This window comes from Gossypium hirsutum, chromosome A11, assembly GCF_007990345.1.
Source record: "Gossypium hirsutum isolate 1008001.06 chromosome A11, Gossypium_hirsutum_v2.1, whole genome shotgun sequence".
Classification (NCBI taxonomy): domain Eukaryota; kingdom Viridiplantae; phylum Streptophyta; class Magnoliopsida; order Malvales; family Malvaceae; genus Gossypium; species Gossypium hirsutum.
The window spans coordinates 21,552,104-21,575,730 of NC_053434.1; the positions used below are offsets into that span (position 1 = coordinate 21,552,104).

A 23,627-nucleotide genomic window follows, 5' to 3' on the forward strand; every position below is an offset into this window, starting at 1 on the left:
TTTCACTTCAAGATTTATAATTAAACCATTATCACATCCATAAATAGAACTTTAGCCATATTCACATGGCCTTATATATATACAATACTATCAAAATAGCAACCTCCCAAAATATTATTCTATACATGCCATAATGTCTATTTGAGTTTTAAACAAAGATACCAAAAAGGGGTTGTCAAAAAATGTGATGACTTCGTAATGAATCCAAGCTTTCCTCGACAAGATGATCTATACAAAACCAATAAACACACCAAGTGAGTTATTAACTCAATAATTCCTAAGAAATTTAAAAAAAAGATGTAATGATCCAATTATCTTAACAAAAATTTAAAATTTCAATCCAATATTAGCCAAATTCAAACAGGGTATCACAAGGAAATCTTATGTCACATGTGTACATTATGAATTTGGTACATACTTACCTGAATTCACTATGTACTCCTACACCATTTAATCGCAAATTGAAAGGACCATGGTAAATATCATATACATATCGTTGGCATATATATATAAATGACAAACAATGTCCAATTAATCAAATAAAGCACAAACCAAGCCGCTCCATCTATAAATCAATCTCCAATCCATTTAGATTCATTTATCATTAATTTATATCTTTGTTCAATTATATACTAATTGAGCCGATTACCTTTCTCTTCTTTCTCTCTTCCCGAGCATTATCTATTAATATACAAATATAGATCAAGTCCCATGTCTAATATCCATGCACATTTCATTACTCCCAGTTTAAAGTTTTAAACTTTTTCATTTGCACAAGCAATTCTCTACGATCGATATCGCACACTTAGTGCTCAATTTAAAGGTATGCACACATAGTGCTCTTACTCATTCGCACACATAATGCAGCGTTTCCTCGCACACATAGTGCTATATAATCTCGCACACATAGTGCCATGTAGTTTTTGCACACATAGTGCCGCATAACCTCGCACACATAGTGCTGAAATTTCTTATCTATAGCTACCACTATGTCATAGATAGGTTGATAAATCTCAGATTCGATTTTCACAAATTCATACATACCATGATTTCTTATCCAACCTATTTTATGTGCAATATTAATCGTAACTTAAATTACTTAGGAACTTACCTTTTTAGTCGGATGAACAACTCCGATCAGCTACTCAACCGCTTTCGCTTTTCCTTTGGCCGAACTTGGTTCCCTTTGATTTTGAGCTCCAACTAAGCAAATAAAATAATTCAATCATCGTAGCCCCAATTTATATTCATTCCTCATAGACACACACACATATTCGGTATTCCATCTAATATTAACCATAGCCGAAAACCTATCATACAATTAAAACCCTTGTTCAAATTATTATTCACTAAAATACTATGGCCGAATCCCTCAATTAGCTAACATAGCCTCTTGTATTCAATCTAATCACGTATATACAACCTAAATCCCTCTTTTAACACATAATTCACTATCTTGGAACTCATTTTCTAACTAATTTAACTTACTCCAAAGCCGAATGCTATTTGAGCATTAAGCTCATGTTCTTTTCATTATTAAGCAAGTATTATAACTCAACTAACATCCATTTTCAATTTGAAACATCAACATTCAAAATTAAACACGAAAATTCATAGCCGAATATATATATACTTTGTCCCAAACTCATAAATTCATCCATTCTAAGCTCAATTTGCCAATTAAACAAGTACTACTAATATTAAGCATTATTTCACAATTTATCTTAAATTGCCGAATGGACTCATGCTCTTAATTCATATACTTAACTTCATTAGTCGACTACTCAAGCTCATTTGAGCGACATATAGTAATTTAGTTTGTTCATACTCAATTAGAAATATTTCTCCTTACAAATTATCAAAACATACACAATGTAACCCATTGAGCTCATGACCGAATGCTTCATGCATCACAAACACAAAATCATACACATAGGTCATGTTAGGAGCTTCAAAACCAATTTAAATTTCTCAAAATCCAAAGAAAAACATATGAAATCATACCTTAATTCCTAACACAAGATGGTCGAATGCCTTAGGTGTTCTTTCTTCAATTTCTTGTTTAGTTTCGACAAAAAGGGAGACAAAAATGAGAAACTTTGTTTTTATCACCCTTTTTCAATTATTAATTCATGGTTTTCTAATATAAAACTATTTAATATTATTTCACTAATATAAAATACACAAAATGCCAAATTCTTCATCATCATTACCGTCCACTATAATCATAGTGGTCCATTTAACATACAAGTCCTCTATGATGCTATCCATATACAATTTGGCCACTTCAACTTTTACCTATCACATTTTTATGGTTTCTCAACTAAGTCATTTCAAGTAAAATTCCCATTCATAAGACTAAATTTAAAACATCAAATTTTCACACATGCACTATCACACATAGAAGTTATGCAAATAAATTTTAAATAAATTTTATGACTCGGTTTTGTGGTCCCGAAACCACATTCCGACTAGGGTCAAATTAGGGCTGTCACATGCCTTAACTTATCAAGAAGTTGCCCCAAGAAAAAAACTTTAATTCAAGAGGAAATCAACTGGACAACCAACCACTATTAAAATGGATGCCTTCTACTCAATATTCATCTGCCTTAGACCCATTGATGACACTTTATGGATCAAGCTTTACCTAATACCTGTGAACCAAACTTGTAAAATGAAAATTTATTTCGTTTACTATTTTGGGTTTGTTGTGTAAATTTGCTTAGTATTGCTACTGATTTCTTAACTTAGGCAAATAACTACATTTTTTTTTTGTAAATTGGCCTACAATTCAACTGAGATCAATTGTATTGAATTGTAGGCAGATTTGGAAACAATTTGGCCTTCTAACCATATATAGTTACAAGTCATATAGGATGATCTTGTTTTTGTAAATAGTTTGGCCTTAATTAATGAATGAATTACAATGTTTTGCAATGGTTTATGCTTTTGTTTCATTTGTACAAAATATCTTTGTTGTTTTTAATCCATTCCATAAACCAAAATCGAAGATTCCATAAATTAAACTTTCCAACATACATTACATAAAGCAGATTATAGATAACATACTTTTAACTCACACCCTAAACCCTTTCTTACATTTAACACTACCTCCACCAATGTCCCTGAACAATACCAATGTCCTTCGAGCCATTGATCCAGAAAAAATCATAATCTAGTTTTTCATTTCAGCAACCGCAACAAAATTACAAATAACATCACCATCAACCATATTTTTCTCTCTATCCTTGCATCCTCTATTGTCTTGACATTTTTCAAAATACCCAACAACACAATTCATGAACGAGGGGCGTTAATAGTGGATCAAACAAAGTGAAAAATGACATGCATTTTGAAACCCACTCCCATACTTCTTGCACCCAAAAACCTCCTACTTGGGTTGTCATTAGACCAAAAAGTCCTTAAATTAACTGGGTTTCCACAATAGCATATTGGAATCACAGTGGGTATCTCCATTTCTTTTTCTTTTTCTTCCGGCTAGGGTTATTCTGTTTAGGTGGTAATCCTTATAAACTAATAAAAGGATATTATAAATACAATAGGCACCCTAACGAGCCATGTCAGTTGTCTGTTAGGTTTGTAACGGAAAATGGGCTCAGTGACTAATTTGTCACTTTTCGTAATAATTAGTGATTAATTTGCCACTTTTAAAAGTTTAGTGACAAATGTTATTTTAATCAAAGTTTAGTGATTGCCGGTATATTTTTTCCTTTTTTTAATCAATTTCATGGAAATTTTCATTTTCAATAATATAAATATTTTAAATATATTTGATAATTAAACTAATTTTTATTTAATATAAGTTTTTTAATAAAGATATTAAAAAAATAAATACAACATATCCTTTAATGTTAAAATTATCAAATTGATTTAATATTTTCTAAATTTTATATTTTAAACAAATCTATTGTCATCATTAATTTGTGTAGGTATTGATGATATATAGTTTGAATTTTTATTTATTTTGTACACACATTCAATAATTTGATCATTCTAATTATGATTACCAGATTGTTTTGCTAGCATTCGAAAGTTTCAATTTTTTAATTACGTTTATAAATGATTTAATATATGTTTATTAAGATAATTAAGATGGATTAAATTCTAAACTTTAGAAAAGTAAAGGAGTTAAATTCAAACATATAAATAGATGTTCGATCAAACTCAAGTTAAATATCAAGCTCCAAATTTCAAGTCATGCTTAAACCCGGCTCAATTCAATTACACTCCTAGACACGACTTCAGATATTTTTTTTATTTAAAATTTACTTAATAAATATCAAGGTACTTATATTATTTTTTTCAAACATGAGTGGATAAGTAGTTTTTTTCCAGAACAACGTGTATGTTACAGCAAGCATTTACCAAAACAACTACGCTTTAATGTTTCAAAACGAATTGGCCGGAGGATCGAATTTTACCATTCAGATTTAAGTTAGAAAACCGAATGGGTAAGGAAGCTCCAAACCCTTTTTTTTTTTTTTTTAATTTCATCCAATCATTTATCTATGCAAGTCTATATAACTTGAAGTAATACAATATCAGGTAGTTGAAAACAAGTAAAAAGTTTTTCATACAGTATATAAATGCTTAGTCTTCATTGGAGTGTCGGATTCAGAAAACTCACCATGAAACGTAAACCAATCAGCTATACAACACAACTCACCGTATGGTCTGTGCACTGGGTCGGGTCCAAATCTGCTAACCAAGCTTAACCCTGCACTGGGTTGGGTCCGAGTCTGCCAACCATACTTTAACCTTGCACTGGATTATGTCGAAAATCAACAACTGGCCACAAGCAATACCAGGAAAATATATCCGACTCGGTTAATTGGTTCCTTCCTGAAAAAGGATGAGAAACTGAAAAAAAGACACCAAATTCATAAGTTCTGACAATCTAAGGCCTTGATAGTCTGTCGATGCCAAATTGCAGTCTCTGGATCAAATCTCAGCTCCCATGTAGGCCAGTAGTGCAAATCCTGCTTCAATGTTAGAACTCGAGGCTTGCTGTTCAAATGGATGGTCCTTACGCGAACAAACTCCCCATGTTCCAATTCCTGTTCAAATACAAAGAGCATGTACATATTATTTTAGTACTAACTAGAGTTTTCTTTTTCTTTTTTTTTTAAGAGAAAAGAAAAGAAAACTAATTAGTCATATAATGTTTAAGTTTTTTCATAGCCAGATCATTAAAAAGCAATGATTCAATCAGATCCTAGAGTATGTTACCTGAGCCTGGGAGTGTTTCGAATATGTATCTAACATGGGAGGAGACTTTTTTAATTTATTTAATTTATGTTATTTGGATTCAGGCGTGAGTACCAGGTATGAGTATGTGTTCAACACAAGTATGGTCAGACCTTTTTTTTAAGGACCTCACACCAGAGTTCAACATAGTTAAGAAGTCAACTTAAGAAATGAAGGCGTATATGCTACTCATCAAGCAATCAAATAAATTCTCTTATGTATGAAGCATAATAGACAAAGTAGGAAAAAGGGAAGTAAATAGACGGTACCTTTGTCACATTAACAAAAGCATCCAAATCAGGAGTCGGTTTTCCATTAACTTCAACAATCCATTGTAGAGCATATAACCCATATCTATGAACAGGACTACCACGACACCACCTGAGAGAAGAACAAATTGTCACAAGAAATACTCAACAAACAGAATATCAAAAGTACCATTTCTGTTCAGAAAATCTTAATGTTTTGTAATATTCAGAAGCAGTCAGTGATATTAGCATAAATAACACTCGGACTATGTTACTATTAAAGCTTGTAAATACAGTATCCAGACTTGTATATTATAGTTGTGCCCTTTCTTATTAGTTTAAGCTTTTGGATTATCTTGTCATTCAATTTAATATGATATCAGAGCTCTCTAGCTCAAGATCCTAGCAACCAGTTTCCCCCTATAACATTTCTTCACGCAATTTCATATTGCCCCATTGAGCTCTGCTTCTCAAATCTTTCTTCAACTTCCACTTTTCTTCCACATTTGGGTTCACGTGCAAGTCCATTATAATTATCCGGCTTGCACGTGAGGAGATGTGTTGAACTTTAAATATAATAACTAGGGACTTTTAGCTTGAGATTTTGGGAGACTTGATCACCCAATATAACATATAGCATAGTGCCCCTTAATCCTTAGTAGTTCATGGGAAGTTTCATCAAAATAGTTTCATAAGCAAGTGATTTAAAACCAAAGTTAGGGATCAAACGAGTTAGCGTAGCAGCCAATTTAACCAGTGCAAAGAAAATACATAAATAAAACAAACATAAAACATCTCTTTCCTGTAAGGTAGGAGATTATGCAAGACCAAGATGTTCACAAAAACATAAAATTCAAATTGTAAAACTTCATACTTAATTTTGATTGCAACAAAGAATTTAATCTAAACTTATATGCTACAATTTCATTTTGTGATGCTCCTTGTGAACCCTAACTCTTTCATATTCCAATCCTTAATCCCGTTACAGACTCATTCTCATATATTTTGGAATAATTCCTAGTTATACAATTTCATTAAATTATACAAGACACAATTTGAATCACATGACTTTAGATTTTTTTAACACGCTTTAATAAAAAATCCATAACAAGTCAATAAGAAATTTCACAAATCCTGGAAAGAGATACAGACTATGGCCAACCTTCAAAAACCTTCAAACTTGATCTTACAGAATATATAATCCCTCAGAAAAGTTACGGTTCATGAAATTATTGGAGAAAAATAAATAAATACCCACATTTATTATCAAAATTTAAGGGAATCCTTGCTATACTAATGGCCTTTTATACTGCAAACCCAAATCTTACTTGGACAAAGATGTTCACACAAATGCCTCTAAACCAAATATGAATTGGTTTTGGGCAGTAAATATAACTGTCAACTTGTTTCTTACTTTCTTTCTAATAACTGGAAAGTGGCCCTATCATGCTTTTTTAAATTCTCATACAAACTAGCCACATTTACAGACATGTGGGTTCCACCCACCCACTGAAATTATTATTTGGGGAGAAAAAAAGTTGAAACATGCATTGAAACAGGCTCACCCTAATTGAAATTATTATTTAATATCCTAGAATTATATTCAAATTTTGGCTGCTATTTGTTCCTATAATTCCTTTACATCAGGCATCTTAAAGTTTAAATAATTTCTCTTATTATCTTCAGACTTGCAGAAAAGTTAGATAAATACTTTACATCTACATCCTCAGTAAAAAAGAGGTTCAACTAAATGTAAAAGGTATTGATTATCACTCCCTTGTAATCAGAGGGCTAAAAAAACAAATAATTGCCATCAATTCACAATTATCATGATCTGGAAAAAAAAACCCAACAGAAATACATGTTCATTAATTTGATAAGATATTTCCATTATTTGATGAAAAATGCAAGCCTAAGCAATCAAACTCACAGGCATTTTTCTACCATCAGGTATATTCACGAGTTAACTTGTTAAGAAATTCTAGTAATAGTAGTATTAGCAGTGTTCTAATGCCTTCAAACATATTGAGGTTAAAATCGGTTCTACTGCTTTACTTCCACCTGCTATGTTCACCTCATCACTTTCCAACTAAAATGTAAATAAAAACTTTTTACTAAGAGAAAAATCCTTACCGTGCCACATATACACCATGCCCTTCTTCCGGAAGAAATCCAAGAGCACGCACAGCAGGATGAGGATCCTGAACAATACACCCACACCAATTAATCACCCGTGTTGTGCCATTCCCATCCCTAACATCTGTCCCCACAACAAGATCAAGTTCACGTCCCTGGAAAATAATACAATTAAAAGGAAAATGAGGCATAATTGTTTCTATGTTACATGTTAGTACTACTAAAAACTAGAAGAACAAAAGAAAATTCGTTAGATCATACACAGATCTTGTCGGACAGGTCAAATTTATAATGGTAATAATTACAAGGTAGAAAAGGAATAGATTGTCTTTCTGCCTGAATCTATTTGCTTACCTGCCGAAAAATGGTCATGTTAAGCTCCCCACCACTTTCACCAATGTCCAACGCATGACAAACATTTTCTATGTCCCGAAAGCAAGTAACTGGCTCTTTATTTACTGCTAAAACCATATCACCTTGTTCTAGTAAGTTTTCAGCTTTTGATCCTGCCAAACAACCTTTAACACGTAAAACTTGACGACGAACTGGATCTTTCTTGATTAGAGCCTACAAAAAGTAACATATAATGTGATACTGTAATAATGCAATGTGAAATATGAAACTGAGAGGATATAAAGAGAAAAAGGAAAGAAAAAGTCATTGTCACTAGCATCAGAGTTTAGTATTGCTAAGTCCTGAAAGGAAAAAACATTCTAACCAAAACAGATATAATAAAGGAACAAATAAACATACTTGGATCCAATCATCGCTAAGTCCAAAGCTTCTGGCCTTTGAAAGCAGAGTACGATAAAGTTCAACCTCTAAGATCCTGATGAGCGGCATTGGCCTTTTGACACCGTTTATGAGAAGATGCGGTCCATTGCCACCAGATATTATGTTGTGAAGTACCTGACTTATTGCATAAACTGGGATACCTCTCACAAAATGATGATCCTCTGATGTATTGGAACCAACTTTCAGCTGAAATCAATGAAGCAAGCATCAGAATACTTGGGCATATTGGAGTTTATCCAAAAAGGTAGATTACTAGAGGAAACCTTTGTTTTTCTTTTCTTTTTATATTTTTTGTTCAGAGTGGAAACCTGTGTTGAAAAGCTTGCCCAGATTGCTCTAACCCTTCCATGCTCATCTGTCAGCACACCTGAAAATGCACTACCAAAATCTGCAGAAGAGTTCAAAATCCATTTTATACATTCAAATCAGCACACAGGTAAAATCAGAGTTGGCAAACATGCAAGGTGCACTCTAGGCACCAGAACCCTTATATTTCCTTAGGCACAAGGCGCAAAAAAAAGCACTCGCCTGAATGAAGTAAAGACGCAATATGTATACGTTTGTTTTTATATGTATGTTTGCATATGTGTGTGTAAGTGTATATATATCTATACTTATTATAAAGCCCTAGACTGAGTTGGTGTCACGGGCTAACCGAGTACCAACCCAGTTGGGAAAAGACAAAAATACCCTCACTTTACAAAGTAAATTGTATTATGAGGGTCTTTTTGTCATTTTATATCTTTTATATAGAAAATAGAAAAATATACACGCAAAATAGGATTTGAACCCATGCCTCTTTAACTTTCCACATTTGTACTTTACCATTCAACTAAAGCCTCATTTGTTATTTATATCAATTTTTTATAAATATATTTGTTACATCATTTTGTGTTGTGTGCCATAATCTAGTATGTATAATAAGCTTAAGATATGTAATTATGATAATAAAATCTAAAAAGTGCTCAAGTTTATCTGCAAAACATGCAAACCCTTTCGCTCGCCAATATGCATAATTTCCTTGGGGTCCCATGCCTATTGTTGAATGCTCAAATATTGAGAAGTAGTGTTTGATACCATCACTTTCTTATTAGTGAAAACATGTCTAATGAAAAAAAGTTTAAAATAGAAGCAATCGAAGAGAGTTTCAGAGAGGTGGGGTTTATTATGCCTATTGACTTAAAAAAAGTGCACCTAGGCAGACTAGGTATGCACCTCATCAAATGCGCCTTGCACGAAAGGGTCCGAGACACTTTTGCTTTTTACCACTAAGGCACAGGGCGTAGGCACACACCTTGACAACAATGGTAAAATTAGATTCCTTCTTAAGTAATAGCAATAAACATACCAGTATCAAGCTCAACTACTTCCATATTTGTTGCTCTGTACCGTGGACAGTCAGCAGAGCCAATGTTCAGAGTAGCACATGGGTTGGTCACAACTGATTTCCTAGATGTTGCTTGTAAGCTTCTATTTAAACCCACAAGATAGACAGAATCTCCACGACGCAATGCAGGGTCTGTCAAATAAAACAAAACGTTAATCCTTGTCGAAAGTAGTCTTCTTGTGTCTTACCAACAAAATTAACAGAAAACACAATTAAGGAAATCAATGTTAGCTTTCCATCCCCCAGGCCCTCTTTCACTGAGAAAGGACTTCCTTTTACCAAAATGGACTTCTACAAGCATAACAGTACAATCTTTTTATCTATTGGTAAAATCAATTTCCCAACTAATATTTTTGGACACAATAAAACATTTAGTATAGTATATAATAACAACAAAAGTGTGCAAACTTGGTTGCATAAGGAAAGATGAACAAGTAACAAACCCAAACTGCAGGGTAATTGCAAAAAGTAGCACCTACCAGGAAGTAGTTCTGCAGCTTGAACGGCAGACACACCAACAGGCCCTAGTGCTGAGGAGTCATATGCAACTAGAGCAAAATTGTGAACAGGATGAAGAAAAACAACCTGCATTTAAAACATGAAACTGTAACAAAAACTCTATGGTTTCTCAATGTTCTTCCGTTATAAGAGCATACCTCTCCTGGAATTTCAATCGGGTAAGCAGCAAAGGACAGCATCACATCAGATGAGGAAACTGCAACTGTATTCTTGTCAACAGCAACCAAACCCATACTATGAGAATGATATATGATGACACCAGTTCCAGAAAAATGTTGCGAATGGACACCATCTAGCATGCACGACGGTGGCACATGAACCTATAAAGAAGATTAACTTAGGTTGTTCTAATGAGATAAACAAGAGGGAAAACAATAAATAGCCAACAATAAAAATCTTGAAAACAGTCATTATAGCAATAAGAACTCATATAGTAGAATGATCTTAGAAGAATGATCCATGACTAAAGACAATGAAACAATTATCATTTACCGTCAAACAGCATTGTGATAAAAATACTTAAACTGTAAGTTCACAAGAATGAACTATGGCGACCAACAGAAATTTGTTACCTCAAACATTACAAGAGTAGGCTCAATTACTCGTTCAGCAATTGACGCATTAGCTACTGCTGCTGCACCTTGACCATCCCTTAACAGAACATTTTCCTTGGCAATTGTGTCCTCCAACATAACTTCAACAGTTGTATTTAATGAACAGTCAGTAACAAATCCATCAGAAGACATATACTCCTCAACTCGCTTTATTTTTGATCCAGTACCTGTTTCATTCTGAGAATGCAATACTGCAGAAGCATGTTCAGAACTGGTTTCCATACTAGTAGCACCATCAGTCAACCCTTGGTGGTTATATGCATGTATGTGTTCCATGGGAGTAGCCTCAACATTAACACCAGATGGAAGCATAAACTCCAGCTGAAATGCAGGCTTTACTGTCCATAAACCTGAGCTGTCATCACGAGTGTATATCTGTGGAGGTGCATACCATTCATGGCGATCAACCGTGACCAAGACAAACTGTAACATCAACAGAAAAACCAAGATCAATAAATAGCAAAGACAATCTTGATTGAAATGAAACCTGAACATGTCCACAGAGCAAGCAAGTAGAATACAGAAAACAAGCTGGCACCAGAGGCAGAGAGAGGGAAGAAGCCAAGGGAGGGAAGAGTGCCTTTAAAGAAGAAATAAAAGGAAGATAAGGAAGCAAATAAGAAAAGTGATGAATCACAAGTTCCACAATGGACTTGAAAAGATAGGCCAATGTGTGCTAAACAAGAAAAAACGAAATATGGCCTAGTTCTAGTCACATGTAGATAGTATAGTAAGAGCTAGAATTTGATGGTGAATTTTAATAAACAAGGAATGGAGTCAAATCATCAAAAAAATTTTAATTTTAATTTTGTGGTATAATAATAGATTTTTTTTTCTATTTGATACTTATGGATCTTTTTAACTATTTCTTTCTTCAATGGGATAAGCACTTTCTGTATCTAGCGCTCAAGTGATACTACACCTATATTTGATTAAACCACAACCATAAAACCACTAAAGAGCCAAAAATCACGCTTCTAGTTTGCAGAATCAAATCCTATTTTTTTTTCTCCACTCTCTTGCTAAACAAAATAAACAGAAATTTTACAAAAAAAATAAGAGGATGTTAGATATTTTAAATTTCTTATAGAGATAACTATTAAGGCTTCTTTTTATAAAACAGATTTGAACCTTAATTTATGTAGACTTCATTACCCTTTATCAATCACGTCCGGAAACTATTTGATCAAGCTCGCTCATCCATATAAATGTTTCAAAGTCACCTTGGTTCAGATCTGGTTCATTTATTAATAAGCTTTAAATTCTCATTCTATGTTGTTTAACTTCAAACGAATTCATTCTAAGCTGTTATCCAATTCCAAAAGCAGGCTCCACCAAAGACCACCTGCCTGTTATTTTCTTCAATATACTAGCTGTTTTTGATCGAAAAGCAAAAGAAACCTTATGCACTTTTGGACCATATTTTTTAACAGAAACATCCAATGCAACTGTTATGTCAAGCGCAGCCATAATGCATCCACACTAGAGGAGTTTTAGAGTCCACAACCACAGTTAGATAGGTGAGACATACCCCTTAGGGTATATCTAAATTCTTTTTAAGAAAAAAATTACTTAAAAGATTAATGTGACATCTGGCAATCTCTTTAACAAGCTCGTGGAGTTAAAAACCTCCAGTCAATGTATCAAAAATAAACTCTAGAAGTAAGCCTCAGCCACAATTTTCAACCCCTGAAGTCTGAGGAGACATAAGCATCAGGTGAAACTGCAAAGTCAAGAATAAAATACCTTTCTCCGATGACGGTCCGTGTAGCTTATATATTCTAAAGGTACCCGAGAACCCTGAGATAGCTTAGATAGAACAGAGATTAGGTCCTCAAGTTTTGATATCTCCTCACCAGCGAGCTTCTTAATGATGGCATGTCTAGGAACTGCAGCTCTAGATAACATATATCTGCAACAGATGGAAATCTAATTATTAATAAATCAAACAAAGCCATAGAGATAAAGAAGCAACCTAATAATTGATACAAATTAGAAGCAATCTAATTGTGTTATACAGAACTCCCATATTTCCCATGCTGGTGACCCAATAGATTAGGCAATCTATGATGTTCATCATGAAACACTATGTCTTGTTGGAAATAAAATTAAGCATAAATCAGTCTTTCAACCTCCAAAGTGATGAAGGAATCCTCAGGTGCATTGCACAGGGAAGAAAAAAGAGATCATTAAATTATAATACTTAAATCAGAATAATATCATGAATTATGGCCTAAAATCAAGCTTCATTTATTCAATAAATTAGCTTAAACAATTTAGAAAGATACTGCTTGCGACAATTCAAGCTAATTCGTTTGACAACAAAAGTTATTTTTCTTACCAATGGATAGGTCCAGAAACATATGTATACATTAAGTTTTTGCTTCTATTATTTATTTTCAAGATATATTTTGAACAGTTAGGTGGGGATTTCATAAATAGATACAGGTAGACTAGTAGACTTACCCTGGTTCTGAGACATATACAAGACCACATTGGAAACGGAAATTTCTAGCCTGTTTCAAGTATCAGCAAAATAAGATTATCTTTCAGCAACAAAAGTACCATCCTAAATATGCATAAGGATAAAAGCAAACAAATCCTATTCAGCAAACAATGTACCAAAAATCAGATTAAAAAGGATAAGGGGCAGGGGCACTGGGATTATAAGTGCTAAGCAGAAACTGCAACCTACCTGCTGATAAGATAGGGGATGTATTACTGCACCACTTACTTCTAAGAAGTGAGCAGGAGTTATTGAGTGTAAATCCTGAACCTGACAAAAAAATTGGATAGATATTAGCTTTTGCAACCACACTCAACATAAAGCAACTTGACAAACTAAAAGAACGAGCTTCTGCACATTCAGTCAATTTCCAGAAAGAACCTAAGCAGCACATTACACTAACTTATTTCAAGAAATCATTGGCATTAACATCACACAAAAAAGAAAAGCTAAATTAAATCCCACAATGAATAATATCAGGTTCAATGTTCTTGAGAAAAGGCTGTCAGTGGAATGTGATCAATGGGTTTTGTGGGATGGAATATAGAAAGATTATTTTACCCACAAATGTCCAACATTAATTTTCAAGAAAATTAACAGTCTGGATAACAGCTACATGCTAAAATTATATTGATACAGAAAGCAAAGCAATCATAAGAACACATGCAAGGGCCTTATACCAGCTAGTACTAAATTCAGAACCATTGTCCAAAAATATGTCTGAACCAAAAATAGAAATGCTACATCCCATCAAATTGTCAATCCAAGAAAATAGAAATCAAAGGCTTTAGGCACATGTGCAATTAGAGTGCCAAATCTTTTTCCGCAAGAAGCAATAGACCACGTAAGGACTATGCTTCAACAACAATGAGAGTAATAGAGGAAACAGTTATTCTGCTATAGCATTCATTCTTTTAGAGTTACAAAATACCGTATTTTGTCAACAAGTTCAACAGCACAAGGTCATATACTTCAAAGAAAATAAATAGACATTCAACTTCATTAAATGACATCAAATTCCTCATTTAGTAGACCATTTAATTCAGTAGATCTAAACATATCACATTTTGCTATTTCTATTAGTATACAATTTAAAATATCATATTAACTTTAAGTGGTGGGCCTACATTTTATTATTTACAGGAACTCTTACATCAGGTCAATAATGGGACACAACTAGGATACCCAATTATAAAGATAAAAAATAACTTGATCATCAGATTTACATCAACATGCAGGCCAGAGGTAAATATTATGTTGCCAAGGGCACACAAGGCATACATTAGGCACTAGAACCCTTATATTTTCTGAGGCACAAGGTGCAAAAATCTTGAGTGAAGTAATGTGCAACATGAATGTGTGTGTCTAAAAACATGCAAAATGTTTTTTTCTTTGTTGGTCTGTATGCACAATTTCCTTTCGGTCTCATGTCTATTGTTGAATGCTCAAGTATACAAAAGTAAGTTTAATATTATCCCCTTTCTTACAGGTAAAGGTACAATTTTAAAAAATAAAAAAATAAACAAATTAAAAAGAAGTTCAATCAATCAGGCTTTTTATTTGTGTGCATTGTCTAACAAAAATGTCTGATCAAATCTCGCTTAAAGGGGTCAAAGGCACTTTTGTAGCTTGGTGCCAGGGCACAATAGCTAGACACACCTAGGTGCATTCCTTAACAACACTGCATAGTCACACTGACACAACTAATAAAGAACCTTTAGTATTAGCCACCAGGATCAAAATCAATATTAATAACAAACTATATAATATGAGATGTAATTTAAACCTCAAGGCATCAAAAATAAGAAGCTAAAAATGCTTAAATGAGAAAGAGTAAGTCTTACCACTAATTGCACACTCAATGGTGTGCCACCTCTTTCAATTTCTAACTCTATATTCTGCTCAACACTGTCATCAAGTAAAGTTTCCAACCTCAGAAATTGAGTAATAACCTGCAATAGATTTTCAATAAAATGAAAGGCAAAAATGAAGCAATTTCATTTCAGATCGTAGAAATTAAGCAATATCTATTAAAGAAATGAATAGCAGCAACTGTCAGATTTTTTTTTAATGAAAAGTTTCACATTATGGTCAAAGTCAAAATTCATGCTTGAGCAAGCACTAAAAAAGGGCTTGTAGGCACCGCATTACTAATCAAACCATGTCAGAGATCTTCCCAAGTGCCTTAAAAATCATAAATTAAGATCCCAACATTTGTGCATAACTCACTAAGAGACAAAGCACACATAGTTTTAAAAAATCCGTCAAATGAAGTAAGAAAAAAAAAATCCATAAACCTAAAAAGAATCAAAACTTGTTTCTTCAATTACTGAATGCATAACTCACCTCCCTATTTACCCGAACAAGTACATCACCTGGCTCCAAATGGTTATGAGCAGGGCCACCAGGCACCTAGAGTAGGTTCAGATTCAGAAATAAGAAGTGAACTAAAAATGGAAACAAAAGGGGGGCAAATTTAAAGCAGAAATTGAATAGAAAAAGAACGTTACTCACCACAGAGTCGACAACAAGCATTCCAGTTTCACCTTGTGCAGATGCATGTCGTGCCATCTAAATTAGTAAGAAAATAAAATGAGAAATAACTTTTTTTCCTAAAACAAGCCACGGAAAGGTAGCAAAAATGTTGATGAAAAAGAACTAGGAACCTGCTCTGTTTCACTCTGGAGACCAAGACGACGTATCTCGTCAAACCCCTTATGGAGAAAAGTAGTCTGTACAAAACAAATATCTCGCATTAAATCTAACAAAAGCAAATTTCCAATCATTGACAGAATACTAAAAGCATAGACACATAAATAAATATCCTCACAGTGCAGCAGTTGATAAGCAATACTGTGTATGATGCGAATTTCTGGCACTAGCAAACATATTTTGTGTAGTGCTTGAATGGTTATGTCCCCATTGAGGATCTTTATTGAGCCTCAGTCAAAGGAAGATCAGCAATTTATGTTGGGAATCAGATTTGCAATTTTCAGGGAACTTTTGGAATACAGATCATCATTTTATTGCATCATTGAGATATTCACTCTACTTCATCCTCACTATTTTTCTCTCATTCTTCCTCTAACTTCTCCTCTGATTTCCTCTGTCTCACAATTTTCTCTTTCCTTGCCGTTTCTCTCTTCTCTCCTCCCTCTTCCGCTCCCCTTACCCAAATTGCTACTCATTCCTCCTAACCACACCGCATAGAAGGTGGGTCAAAGAGAGTTTACTTTTGTTACCAGTAAGTTAATATGTTTGGGGTTTGTTCATGGAAGAAGAGGTGCAAGTATGCCTAGTAAGTTCATTTTTCCGAGTTGTCAAAAAAATTCAAAAAAGAAAAAAGATCCAGCAGGACATTTTAGCATTTTCACTTCCATGGAAAATTTAATTTATAACTGTAGAAATTAGTGAAAATGTTATTTTTCACTTGTACAAGGATAAAATCAACAAACCTGAAGCGTACCGCGTGGTATAGAAACTACTTCCCACTTACTTGTGTACGATTCTCCTCCTTTTTGGAAAAATTTTAAAGCCCTTACCACCTGAAAATCAAATTACTGATTTTACTTAGAAATCAGACATAAATCTAAAAAATGAAGGTTCAATTTGTACAGAAAGCAAGGGCAAGGCCTATTTTTCGGGTGAAGGAAAACTTTTATACATAAAATCCAAATGAATAGGAGTTGAACATGCCAATATCTAGAAACATGTTCGTAAGTTAGCCGCTATATTACTTGGAGTTGGGTGTGAGTGTTGGATACAGGTATGTTTCCAACATTGGCATGTTCAATTTTTCTAAGTTTTTCAATGTGTTTAGAGGATCCTTGGAGGGTCATGTCCCCCACCCATGTCTAAAAATGTGTCTGAGACTCCTGTCAAATGAATAATTCAAGAAATATGCAAAGTCTGAGCAATATAGATTAGCTATATTATAGCTAACAGAGTGCATGTAAAAGTTTGAAAATAAATCCAAAAAGCTAAAATAAACATGTTATGCCAAATTTAGACACAATACAGGAGAAGAAACATAGCATGAAAAGATAACCTCCGCAAGAATCTTGAGCAGGTCAATATTGTTTTAAGGCTTTACAGGTTCTCGTCTAGCCAACAATTAATTGGGTGGACTAAATTTGAGAAACATATTCTTGTCATTGCAATTTTTTCTTTAAAAAATCTATTAGGGCAAAAAAAAATGTAATGCAGAAAATAAGCACAAATTTATAAACTATAAATTTCACATTTCAATCTACAAAAACGAAAAACCATCTAGGAAGCACAGAAATGTACACACAATACAGGCTATGGCACGACATGAGCACACGAATTTCCAGAAAAGTAGGACAAAACAGAACACGGCAATGAAAAATAATTTCTGTATAATAATATACAATAAAAATTTGAGCCCCAAGTTATAACTTATTGGCCAGTTATTCACCTTCCCTAGGGTTAGCCTGGGTTCAAATCACAATTGTACCAAAAATACATGCAATAAAAATGTAAAATTTATGCTTTTCAGTTTGACATTAACATACAAATAGCTTTTCTAAAAAAATTCTTTTCCAACTTAAAAACTTGAATCTTAAAAAACTCGTCAGGACTAAATTATTCAAATTGATTATGTATAGGGAATAAATAGGCAAAAAAAGAAAAGAAAAGAAAAAGAATCCTTATACCATGCCTGGCCATGTCTTAACCATATTTTGATCACATCCGATTTAAAAAAAAAAAAACAGTTTTTTGACACGTTCAACACATACTTTGTCGTGTTGGAGCCGTGTCTGTATCAGACATAAATCTGATACTTGGACATATTCCCAATAGCAGTATCCATGCTTCATGGATAACCAAACTAGGACTCAAATATGTGAGCCCCAGACTTATTACGGAAAATCTTAAGTGCAATATCCAATAATACTTACAAGGCATACAACCAAGAATAATAATAAATAATAGAAATTTTATGTTAAAGGACAAGGACCTCTCTAGAGCAACCCATGGAAAGGTTAGTTACTCCCTTAAGTTACAAATTCTAAGCGAATCATAGAAAGCTTGAGCTATATAAACCATCAGACCTTGTAGTCTTATTCTCTCAAGTTAATACAATCTTCAGTCCTAAAGAGAAAAATGAAATCTCAGATAATACCAAAAACAAGGCATAAAGGTCAAGTAGTTAAAGTACCACTCAGTACTCACTCGTTCTAGAGGTAGAAAAAAGGCAGATGCAGTGGTTGTCTTGCCACCAGCATTCAACGCCACGGCTCTGCCTTGCCAATCGATCACTGGGGATCCACTTGAACCACCTTTAGTCCCAGATGCTGCCTGAAAATGAGCATAAATGTAAAACAATACAATCTAGAACAGACAAACATGGATGTCAATGTAAGATAACAGCATAACCAAGGGTGTTTCTTCACCAAAAACAATTGGCAACAAAACTATTAACAAAGATAACAACATTGAACATCTTAATGCCACGCAGGTCAAAAACAATATTAAAACTACATGTCAAAATGCAGCAGATCCATCAGAATGCTGTTCAGGTTATAAGCATTTTATAGTCTAAAATTGTTTGCTTATTCTGAAAGTGGTTAAACATATCGTCCACATGATTGCATCATATCATTCTAAAGATCACCATCTACTTTAAACTTCATAGAATGAAAGTATATAATTTTCAAATGACTTATATCATGAACTTCTATCTGAGATGCATACAATTACATGGTCTCTCTCAGTTTGTACTCATCTTTTCATTTTAGGAAGTGTGGAAATTATATCTATTTTCTTTGTTATTTTACTTTTTTTCTTTTTTGGCAATTAAAAAACCATCAACTATCAATATTGAAAATAATTCAAATATTAATAGAAGAAATCTCAAAGTCAAAACCTCTTTGTTAAATAAATTTTACGTAAAACATGGGAATCCAATATGAAAATTAGCAAGTATATATTTAAAAAACATGCATAATGTGAGAAACATTTTTATACACTCTGACAAAACCTATTCCTGATTAACTTAAAATAGCAACGAAAGAAATAAACGAACACTAATCCAGAAAGTTCATCAATCCCCTCCCCCAAGGGGAAAAGACTCCAATGGCTACGTACTTGAAGGTAGAAAGTGTTGAAGTCATTATAGCCATCCCTGCAACAAAAAGCATGTCAGCTACCATGACACAAATTACATATTTGTAGACTATCTACTTTTTACCCGAAAAGTGTTTGTTAAACAACATTGATTCTACATCCATTTGGAAAGCAAAAGATTCAAAAGGAAAATGATAATAAAACCACCACATACTTTGTATATTGAGGAGCATCTCTATCCAAACGAGCGATAGTACCAGCCAATATTGAAACCTACAATTTTTTTATCAAATCAGCAACATTGTAGTTAGGCATACAATTTTTTTATCAAATCAGCAACGTTGTAGTTAATTATCTAGTTTTCATGTTCTGCATTAGCATTACATAGCGAGACATCACTCATGACAAGCACTAGTACTAGCAAAAAGATGAACATCTCAAAACCAAGTTAAACAACTCCATTTTTTTTTTCGTTTTGACAATCCTTCATCAAATGGAATCAAAACATTAAATTACAAATCATTTCCTCATGTTAATAAAATAAAAAAGAAGTAAAGCAAAGAACCAAAGAATACTAATGCTGTTGTATTACCTTCTCTCCACTATCATTACCAACAACCCTGATTTCTAACCCAACACAAGCAGCCTCTGGGGCAAGTGGAATCTCCTCATAGTCTAAAAACTGAATGGCATTAGGATCGTAACGAAAGAAGCCAAAATCATGAACCTAGAGAACAATAACATAATGTTAGTCAATAGTCACAAGAGCAAGAAGAAAACTCTACAATAATGCAAAGCATATGATGTGCCAAATGATCACATACAATTCCAAGTTACTAATTTCAAGCACTATATGCCTATGTTCTCCAAATCTTCATTTTTGTTGAAGTACCATATCTGACACTCTGCCTAGCACCTGGATAAGGGGATGTGACCTTCCAAATACATGTAAAAAATTGGAATAATCCAACAGCACTCATATAAGACGCATACTCGTATGCAAAATTCACACCTAAGTCCAAATAACATGGCTATATGCTCAAAGATCAAAGCCTTCCTAGGACGACAACCAAAATAATGCACATTTCCAATAGTAAATTTCAAAAATCCATTCTCACAATAAGCTAAATTACACTCAAAATAACATTAATCCCAGACAAACTATATACTCACCGGATCCCTATACAAGGGGTGGACAGTAATTTCTTCTCGATTTAAAAACATTGCTTCGGCAACAACAGGTCCTAAAAGCAGACATTTCAGGAAGTCATTCTTCTAAATTTACAAAATTTCTTTTTCCAATTTTTGACAGACAAACAACAGGAAACATTTAGCTATTGCCATTTAGTTGTATTTCCTTTGGTATTCTTTTTCAAAAGTTGTTCAAATGTAAAACCAATAGTATTATACACACACACACACGCAGATATTCATATACCTTAAAATTAGAACATACAGCTAAAATGCAAGGCACGTTCAACCTCTAATTGATAAATATAATAGTAAAATAATCAATTTTATTACTCACAACAGTCAATTGTTTTTATTTCTTTCAAATTATTAATAACTAACAAACTCTTTCATCTTTTTTTGAGAAGCAATAACAAAATGAAATTCAAGAAATAATAATAATAATAATAATTCTTGAGGAAGTCAACCAGGTTTAACGACATGCCGATTCGTGAGAATAATTCCTCTTCGCTTATCAACAACAAAACCGGTGGCAGAACCAGCACTGGCAGACTCCGTATCAAAAGCACGACAGGCGGTGGTACGGAGGACGACGACAGCCGGAACAACTTTGTTGAGAGCCTTCCGCCAATCCTCTGCGGTAGCAACGTTCTCTTTGAATGGAGGATCGATCTCCATGGAAAGATCTTCTTTGATCGTCGATTCTAATCCCGATTCTTCCTCCGATCCTATCCTTTCCATTGGATCTTCCATTCAATATAGGATTTTTCAAATTTCAGAGAAGAATTGAAGCTTTTTTTTTTCTTTTCTTTTTCTTTCGGTTGGAACTTTGTAAGTCTTCGTAAGTCCACATTGTAGAAAACTGATATTTATTTTGGCTTTTCTTCATCTTCTTTGCCGGGTTTCTTCGTTGAGGACTACGACCTCGGTTTTTTTTATTTCTAAAAAAAAAACAAAATGGGTGCTTCTGTCATGCATAGTCCCACTATTTTTATCTCTTTTACTTTTTTGATAATTTTTTAAATGGCCCAAGTTGTCTGGGGTCATAACCATATTTTTCTTTGGACTAATTCCAAATTTCAATCTTCTATTTTACAAATTTTAAAATATAGTCCTTTTATTTTATTTTATTAGAATTTAATCCTCGAAAAACGAAGAAAATAGTCGATTGTTAAACCTTACAGTTAAGTTGCTGACATGAGTATAAGCAGTTCAACCATTTATGTAAATAATTAGAAAATCAGTAATCTATATATAATAGATAACAAAAATCAATGGTATCAATTTCTCTTGTTTACCAACAAGACTAAATTTTCATTTTTTGTAACACAGAAAGACTAAATTTCCACAAATTAAAATAGATGAATTTTTTTTCAATTCTCAAGATTATATTTTGACAGCTTAAAGTATATAAATTATCTTCATAATTTTTGTAAAGTATAGCAATAAAATTCAGAATTAAACATTTTTAATCGTTATATTATGAGTTTTCAGTTATTCAAGAACAAGGAGCACATATTTTTAAGCAATCTGAGTTAGAAAGTAGAAATAAGATAAGTTCTAAAAATAGCGAATATGATTGTTGATGCGATAACTAAATGGGTTTGATGCTGCGCGACTGAATTTCATGTCCTAAGTGGTTCTAGATGTTATGGTGTGAGATAAAGGATAAAGAAGCTGAAGTCGATGATATGGTTGAGCATTGAATCTCAACTTCCTATATTATAAAAGAAATAATAAAAGAAATGATAATAGAAGTGAGATAAATGGTGTGTTTATTTCGCCAAAAATGAATTACAATTTTTTCAATGCCTTTTTCCTAATTTGTTTGGTAAAAGATATATTGGTAAACAAAAAATAATTTATTAGTTAATAAAAATGTATTTTTTATGAGTAATTTAATTTTTATATAAAAATTATATTAAATAAACAATATAATAAGAATTTAATTTTTAAAAATATTAAAACGTTAATCTCAAATATTATAATTTTTAATATTATTAAACATACATATTTGTATTTAATCATATAATAAATTATTAATATAATTTATTATTTAAATAAAATATTTCATATTGTGATTTTATTTTAATAGAATTTTTAACATTAACAAAAAAATTAATATTTTAAGTAATATTCTTAATAATTTAATGAAAATTAATATTAATATTTTAATGATAATATTCAATCCCATGTGAGTTGTACGTGAATATAAGCATTCATTTTTTATTATTTAATATATTTTATTTCTTGTAATTAGTATAAGTAATTATTATTAAATATAATTAATATTTTATAATATTTTCCAAATAAAATAATTTCAAATTATAATTTAACTAATTATACAATATTAAATAATTTACATATTTTTAAATTTAAGTGATTATATTTATTGAACTTTAATTTATTCAAAAAATTTATTTAATTAGTTTTAATATGATAACTTTTTAAAGAAGTTTTAATATAATAATAAAATATTAACATATGACAGATGATTTACTTCAACACTTATTTTAAGTTTTAATGAAAATAGAAAAACTCTCACTTGAAAATTCATATAAATATACTTAAAAACTAAATTCATACAAATAAAAAAATATTCTGAGAATTGAGGTTGAAGTTGATTTAATTTTTATGTTTATGTCAATAATAGAAAAAAAAACTAATTGTAATCTTAAAGTATTAAAGTTATCAATTTAATTCATCTTTAAAATTAAAATCAAAACATTGATTTCAATTTTGTTAGTTTAATATTGGAAAGTTTTTCTTTTTTTTTATTTCGAAAGAAACATATTGGAAATATTTTTAACATTCTATATTTTAAAATAATTTAAAAATTAAAAATTAAATGATAATTTTTTAATTAAGACGTA

At 32.4% G+C, this 23,627-nt stretch overlaps 1 protein-coding gene across 3 annotated transcripts; it reads right to left on the bottom strand.

Moving 5' to 3' along the window:
• Positions 1-4,522: 4,522 nt before the first annotated feature.
• LOC107912712 (protease Do-like 7) lies at positions 4,523-21,712 on the bottom strand. Of its 3 annotated transcripts, none has more exons than XM_041081342.1 (25): positions 21,222-21,712; positions 20,737-20,807; positions 20,156-20,290; positions 19,778-19,836; positions 19,585-19,621; positions 18,670-18,795; positions 16,929-17,018; positions 16,140-16,205; positions 15,988-16,044; positions 15,820-15,885; positions 15,318-15,425; positions 13,663-13,743; positions 13,434-13,483; positions 12,714-12,879; positions 11,135-11,390; positions 10,926-11,047; positions 10,491-10,673; positions 10,314-10,419; positions 9,796-9,966; positions 8,756-8,835; positions 8,406-8,633; positions 8,007-8,219; positions 7,650-7,807; positions 5,538-5,649; positions 4,523-5,078 (listed from the first exon to the last, which is right to left on the bottom strand). In XM_041081342.1, the coding sequence occupies exons 1-25, from the start codon at positions 21,505-21,507 to the stop codon at positions 4,902-4,904; spliced, it is 3,204 nt and encodes a 1,067-aa protein (XP_040937276.1). In that variant the 5' UTR covers positions 21,508-21,712; the 3' UTR covers positions 4,523-4,901. The 3 variants fall into 3 exon arrangements, with proteins under 3 accessions (XP_040937276.1, XP_040937275.1, XP_040937274.1); XM_041081341.1 differs by having other exon boundaries at positions 8,711-8,835; XM_041081340.1 differs by having other exon boundaries at positions 10,926-11,390.
• Positions 21,713-23,627: the final 1,915 nt, after the last annotated feature.

Bases quoted from the DNA above. Each gene is read 5' to 3' on its own strand.
- LOC107912712 (XM_041081340.1), bottom strand. From the start codon at position 21,507: ATGGAAGATCCAATGGAAAGGATAGGATCGGAGGAAGAATCGGGATTA. The intron at 18,796-19,584 runs GTACGTAGCCAT...GCTCATTTTCAG, and splicing joins TCAACACTTTCTACCTTCAA to GCAGCATCTGGGACTAAAGG. The intron at 17,019-18,669 runs GTGAGTACTGAG...TTTGATTTTCAG, and splicing joins TTTTTCTACCTCTAGAACGA to GTGGTAAGGGCTTTAAAATT.